This window comes from Accipiter gentilis, chromosome 5, assembly GCF_929443795.1.
Source record: "Accipiter gentilis chromosome 5, bAccGen1.1, whole genome shotgun sequence".
In the NCBI taxonomy this organism is placed as follows: domain Eukaryota; kingdom Metazoa; phylum Chordata; class Aves; order Accipitriformes; family Accipitridae; genus Astur; species Astur gentilis.
This window is the reverse complement of record NC_064884.1, coordinates 25,290,834-25,296,833: the sequence shown is the minus strand read 5'-3', so window position 1 is coordinate 25,296,833 and position 6,000 is coordinate 25,290,834. Positions and strand designations below refer to the sequence as shown.

Below are 6,000 nucleotides of genomic sequence, written 5' to 3'. Positions count from 1 at the left end.
ATATCGGAGGACACCTGGGGCACGCAGGTGGCTGGATTTCTGGTGGTGTCGAGACCAGAGAAAAAGATGGTAAATAAAGTATTAAAGGTCTTGAGGATGGAGACATCTGACTTGAGAAATATTAATGGGATTGTCTACCTCGCAGCCTCTGAGCATGCAGATGAATGCAGGTATCTGGGGAGCAACTGGGCTGGGGGATGTAGAAGCAGCTGAGTCTGTCAGAGCTGGAGCTCAGCAGGGAGCACTGGTAGGTAGGGCCTGTGAACTGGGATCTCTCTCCCATCTCCCTCTGCCACCAAAGCTTACGGTCTTCTCTGCTTGCCCTTCCCTCTCTGACCCAATCAGTGCAGTAGCTGTAAGGACATTTCTTGACAACCCGATCCCTTGGCCCTGCAACAGCACTCGTAGGCTGCAACGCAGTCTTAGATGGTGCCTACAGTCATGTGTCAATGAAGTCAAATCAAGACCTCCATGGAACCTAACACTTTGATATTTTGCTGCTCAACACTGCCAATAGCAATGCTAATTATCACAGTTTGCGTTTACCTACAGTCAGCTCATCTAATCCTGGCCACTCATCAGTCACTGGATTGTAATGGCTACTGGTCACCAACAAGCCAGGTCAATTTGAGCCGTTTCAGATCCAGAACTGAAAAAAACCCCTGTAGTTAATTTCAAAGCCTTTCAAACTCTGCTCCTGTGGTGGTACACAAACACAGAAACGGTATTTTGAGAGCGTGTTTAAATGAGCACACCCTTCAGTGAACTTAGGCCAACCCAGAATGCTATGTCGTCATCAAAAATGTAACCGTTTTGAATAATCTTAAATACTCTTGCTTACACATGCGCACATATGCTTGCAGCACTTCATCACGTTTTAAGTTTCAGGTGTGAATAACGATACGGCAACGAGGGTTGCACGCCAATGCCCCCAAGACTGCACCCGCCTGTCGGATCACGCTCAATGGCAGCGCTCGTAGCGGGGTGGCTGGATGCCGGCACTCTCAGCTGCAGCACTGCGAAGACGGGGATGTTTCCCTGGGGGGGGGGTTTAGGGGGCCAGGCGAGGCCTACTGGCGTTACCCCGGGCCGGGCCGAGCACGAAGCCACGGGAGGCTTCGCGCAGAGACCTCCCAGAGCGCGGTGCGCAGCGGCTGTTCCCTCGCGGCCTCCGAGGGCGCCGGGCGCGGCGCGAGGCCCAGGCCCGGCGCCAAGCGGCCGCCCCAGCCCGTCGGCCGGCCCCGCCGCTGACGTGGAACGGCCGGGCGCGGGGGCGGAGCGACAGCGCCTTAGGGCGCTGGGCCGGCCGGCCAGGAAGCGGCCGGGCGAGGCCGGAGAAGCCGCGCATGCGCGACAGCGCGGTGAGGGCGGAAGGGTGCCCGGCGCGCCTGCGCAGGGGGATTCCGCCGGGCCCGCCGGACATTAACATGGCGCCCTAGGTCCGCGGCGCCAGCGCCACCGCGGGCGACCGAGGCGGCTGCCGCCGCTATCGCCATCATGTCCCGGCACAGGAACGTCCGAGGCTATAACTACGACGAAGGTAGTGGCGAGCAGGAGCCGGCGGCGGAGCTGCAGGGGCCGCCCCGGACGCCGCCCCAACCGCCGGTCCCTTCGCGCCCCCCCCCCCCCCCCCCCCCCCCCTTGCCCCTTTCCCCAGGCCCGCACCCCTTCCCCCGGCGGGCCTTTCCGCCCCGCGGCGGTGTCCGCGGGAGGGTGGAGGGGACGGCGCGGGGGTGCTGTCGGGGTGGTGGGAGGGGAGAAGCAGCCCCCTCCCTTCCCCTCCCCTGCCCTCCCCTCCGCGGGGGTTGGACCAGGCTCCGTGCGAGGCCTCGCCCCGCTCCCCCCTCCCCCCCCGCCGTTTCCCGCCCGAGCGGCGGGTCGAGCGCACGTGGCCGCGCCGCCGCCGTCCTTCAGGGCCTTGTCCTGCTGCCGGGGGCTCCCGGGAGCTTCCACCCGGGGAAAGCGCGGGCCTGGCACGCAGACCGAGCCGTGGCAGGGTTTACCTGCGTTGCCTTAAGCTGCCGAAGTTGACGGCTTTCCAGGCGGGCGGGAGTGACTTGAAAACCCGCCTCGAGAGACTCGAACCCGCCCTTCTCCAGTCACGTAAAGCTCAGAAGGCTGCGTTCCCAGTCCGACTAGTAGCGAGTCCTTGCTGATGTTCGCCCGTAGTAACAGATAAGAGGCAACAGCTGTTCCCGGTAGAAGAAACGTAGTTCCTAAAGATGGAGTTGAGCATCTGAGGAAGGACCGGTTTTTCAGACACCTTTCTGTCATATTTTACTTGAGCTTGCATGGAATGAGTGGGCTCTCGTGTAAGAACTTTGCTCGGACCTGCAGTGCTCCAGCTTTCTTTGTGCCCTCTCCCATTCACTTAGGCAAACTGTAAATTGCACCCTTTTTTCTCAGTGGTTTTGTCTGTATTGGCCTGAGCTGTGGAAAAACGGACAGTGCAGACTTCCAGTTGACTTTGGTATGTTAAAAAACCCTTTGGTATGGCAGCAGCTATTTTTATTGCCTCGCTTTGTCAGATTATATACAAAAATTGCAAGAAATACTTATGCCTGCCTCTGGTCTTTTGCTGTTGAGTGGACAGGTGCAATGTGTGTGCGTATTATAGTAGCACAGACTGGGTTTTGCACTGTGGTCTTGGAATTGTTGGGGAAGTCATGCAAATCCGTGTGAGCCATGACATCTGTGTGGCCTACCTTGCAGGTTTTACTAGTGCAAATTTACCTAGTAGAGGCAAAATCTTAGACTGGATTGGGGATTTTACTGCTTCATTCTTTCATTCTTTATAGATTTTCTTCATCACAGATTGGTTGAAGTGTTGATTTCAACTGAATCTCTGTCATCTGTGAAGTTGGGTGCCCAATCTGCAGAATTCATTTTGGTGCTTGTACACTCATTACAGTCTCTTTTAATGAGGTTGCTGAGGTACATAGTAATTCACTGTAGCCATGCGAGGCTTAAGTTGCTATTGCTATTTGAACCTTTACTGTTGCATTACACATCAGGTTTAATTAGAAGAGTGTATATGTGTGATCTCTATACTTACACCATATACGACTCTTGTAGTCACATACAATCATTTCTGTCCCACGTGAAGTACACTTTTGTGTCTTCTTTTTTTATGTAATATAATGCGATATGTTCTTTCTATACCATTTAGGATTCTGTAATGGTTTGTCTGGCACAATTATTTGTTTCCTTTCTAAAGTAAATATTCGCAGTGTTTTTTAGCCGCCTTTCCTGGAAGGCTTCTGGAGGCCTTAGATCCTGTGTCCTTTATTTGACCATACTCTATTTCCACTCTCTCCTTTTTGAGGTATTGTAATCGGAATGTGATATTGCAGCTGAGAGTATGTTGGTGATACAGCTGCTGATACTGTGGAATGCTTCTATGGCTCGTACTCTATTCTCTGTAATTTCTGTCATTTTTAAATAATTATTTTTATGGTCAATGCAAGCTGAGCCATTTTCACTGAGATATCTTTTTCTTAGGCTAGAAGTTAAACCAGTATGGGATATACAAGTGATTCAAGTAATGCACACTGGCAAGACTTACCTTGATTTCACTTACTGTTAACTGTGAATGTTAACCATTCACAGAAATCATCTTGGAGTTCTCCTTGACACTCTCCAAGTATTGGCCAAACTACAAAAAGTGTTCTTACCTTGAAAAAAACGAACAGCTCTTCTCTAGACTTTTTATAGATTAATTGGTCCTAGCATGGAAGCAGGAGACAGTGTATTCTTTTCAACATGGTCAAAAAGTAGATAACAATATACTCTTTTATTAAAGACAAACAACCGAAACAAGCCTATAATATGTTTCCTTTATCCTGTGGTACTTAATTTCCAAAGTTGCTTCCTGGGTCTTTCACTAAACTTTTCATACGCTTATGCCAGCCCTTTTAGCTACTGCTTTTGGTTGGCACTTTTTTTGAAAATTACAGTGGATTATAGAATTAAGTTTACTTTGATTTTCTTGGTCCATGTTGAGAGATAAATGAACCTTTCATGCCACAAATTCTGAGTCTTTTATAGATGGATACAGTGTTTGTAAGTTGGTATCAAAGTGCAGATTTTTATTTAGCTGTTAGCTACTTTTTTTCTCTCGCTCTTTTAAAACAACAAACAGTACATGTTATTTGTGAAACTGCCAAGTGTATGCAGTAATATCTGTAAACCCATTTCATTACTTTTTTCATGTATTTTGTTGTTACGCAGTGAAAATTGGATATTTTTTTTTCACGATTCACTTAATACTAGGATTTGGGGGGGGGGGGGGTGTGCTACTTTACTTTTTCTCTTTGTTTCCTAATAACTGATTCCTGATACTTTTTTTTTTTTTAAATAGAGACAGTATATGGTTATGTTTAAGTAACTGTATAAGGTTCTTACTTCTTGGCTGAAACAATGTTGCTATTCAAAGGTAATTGTGAACTGTGTTTTTGCTTGCTGAACTTGAGTTGAAAGGTAGATGGCACTGAGGATAGAACAGAGAAGCAAGTTAAGAAGTAGATAGGTGTGTAGTAGCAATGCTGATCCTGAGTTGCTGGAGTAGAGATAGTAATTGAACTGTCTGTGGTTAAGACTATTGAGAGGTCAAGCAGAAATATGAAGTGCCACGGGTAAAAATTTGTGCAACTGTACAAAATTGGGTTTGGACTGTGAGGGCAGCCTTTCAAAGGAGATGCTGAAGGAGGGGGTGTGAAGCATGGCAACTCTTGAAAATTTTCAGCTTTCCTAATGCATAGAGTATTAAATGTTAAAATTATATTATTGTAACTTAGAATTTCTTACCTAGGTAAATAAACAGTACTTAACTGCACTTTTGGAATACTAGAGATGCATAACTACTTAAAACCTTGTGTAAAAACTACCCTTTCAATTATAATATTGAAGTATTTAGAAACTGTGCAGCCTAATCTTACTGTTTCTGCTTCATAGACTTTGAAGATGATGATGTGTATGGCCAATCAGTAGAAGATGATTATTGCATTTCTCCTTCAACAGGTTAGTTCAAATGATTGCATATAAGCATTGTCCATTGATTCCTACTTTGATATTTATTTTTAGAATAAAACAATATTTAAAAGCTAGTGAAACTTTTCAAAAGTGCCTAGTGGCCGTAATCCTGTTAAAGTCAGTTAGGTAGTGTTAATAAGCATTGTTGTACTTTTGGAAGTCATGTTAGACAACTGGGCATATCTTCAGCTGTACAAGTGTATTATCTTGGATGGTCAGAATGTACTTGATAATGTAAAAATCTGGTTTATGGGAATGTGTTGATAGTCTTGAAACTTTTGGTATCTTTTAAAATTGTTAGTAGGATCTGGCAGGGCTTAAGAGTTGTGATTCTGCACCTGATAGTTGATGTCTTTTACACAACTTTGAGCAAATGTGGGGAAGGGAGTCTTATTGTTGGATGCAGCACTGGTCCTCACTGGCTTCTGTTCTCATGCAAGATCATATGGAGCTAATAAGTATTCTGGCATTTGTAATGTTGCAAAGTAGGTGTAAAAATAGTCATGCTATATGCTCAGGTAAGATGTAATTGGAGAGGCCTAGCCCAGCTGAATTCAACCCAACTGTAGGGTTGTGTTCTCCAGTCAAATCTCTAGCAAGATTATCAGTTCAGGGTTTCCCCAGATTTGGTGGCAGTGCCTCTAGACCCAAGCAGGCCCTGGAAATATTATGGCTGATGTTGATGTGAAGCTGTGCTGCTGCAGGTAACTAGGCTGGATCTAAATCCACTGCAACTGTGACGTAGTTTGTGACCTCTGGCCACAGGTACTTGAGTTAATTAGGTCTTTAAAAATCTGTTCCTCTGTCATCTTGTTGATTTTACATAAGCAAATTTAGGTTTGTGTTTTTATTATATGTAGTCACATGCCCTGATTTAAATTCAGTTTGTCTTGCATTCAATTTCTAAGTTTAATTGCTAGAATTCTTCAGTCCAGTTCTAAGAATTAAGATAGCCTTGTATTTTGTGAT

General features: G+C 46.4%; 1 protein-coding gene across 5 annotated transcripts in view; it reads left to right on the top strand.

Moving 5' to 3' along the window:
- The first annotated feature begins 1,373 nt into the window (after window positions 1-1,373).
- HBS1L (HBS1 like translational GTPase) overlaps window positions 1,374-6,000 on the top strand; it is a 64,737-nt gene continuing 60,110 nt past the window's right edge. For 2 of the 5 annotated variants that reach the window (XM_049799868.1, XM_049799867.1), the window contains exons 1-2: window positions 1,374-1,540; window positions 4,954-5,019. In XM_049799868.1, the coding sequence (XP_049655825.1) occupies window positions 1,498-1,540; window positions 4,954-5,019 (109 nt within the window). In that variant the 5' untranslated portion in view covers window positions 1,374-1,497. Of the gene's footprint in view, window positions 1,541-2,406; window positions 2,471-4,288; window positions 4,436-4,953; window positions 5,020-6,000 lie in introns of those variants that run through there. The other 3 variants (XM_049799869.1, XM_049799865.1, XM_049799866.1) reach the window with 3 other exon arrangements.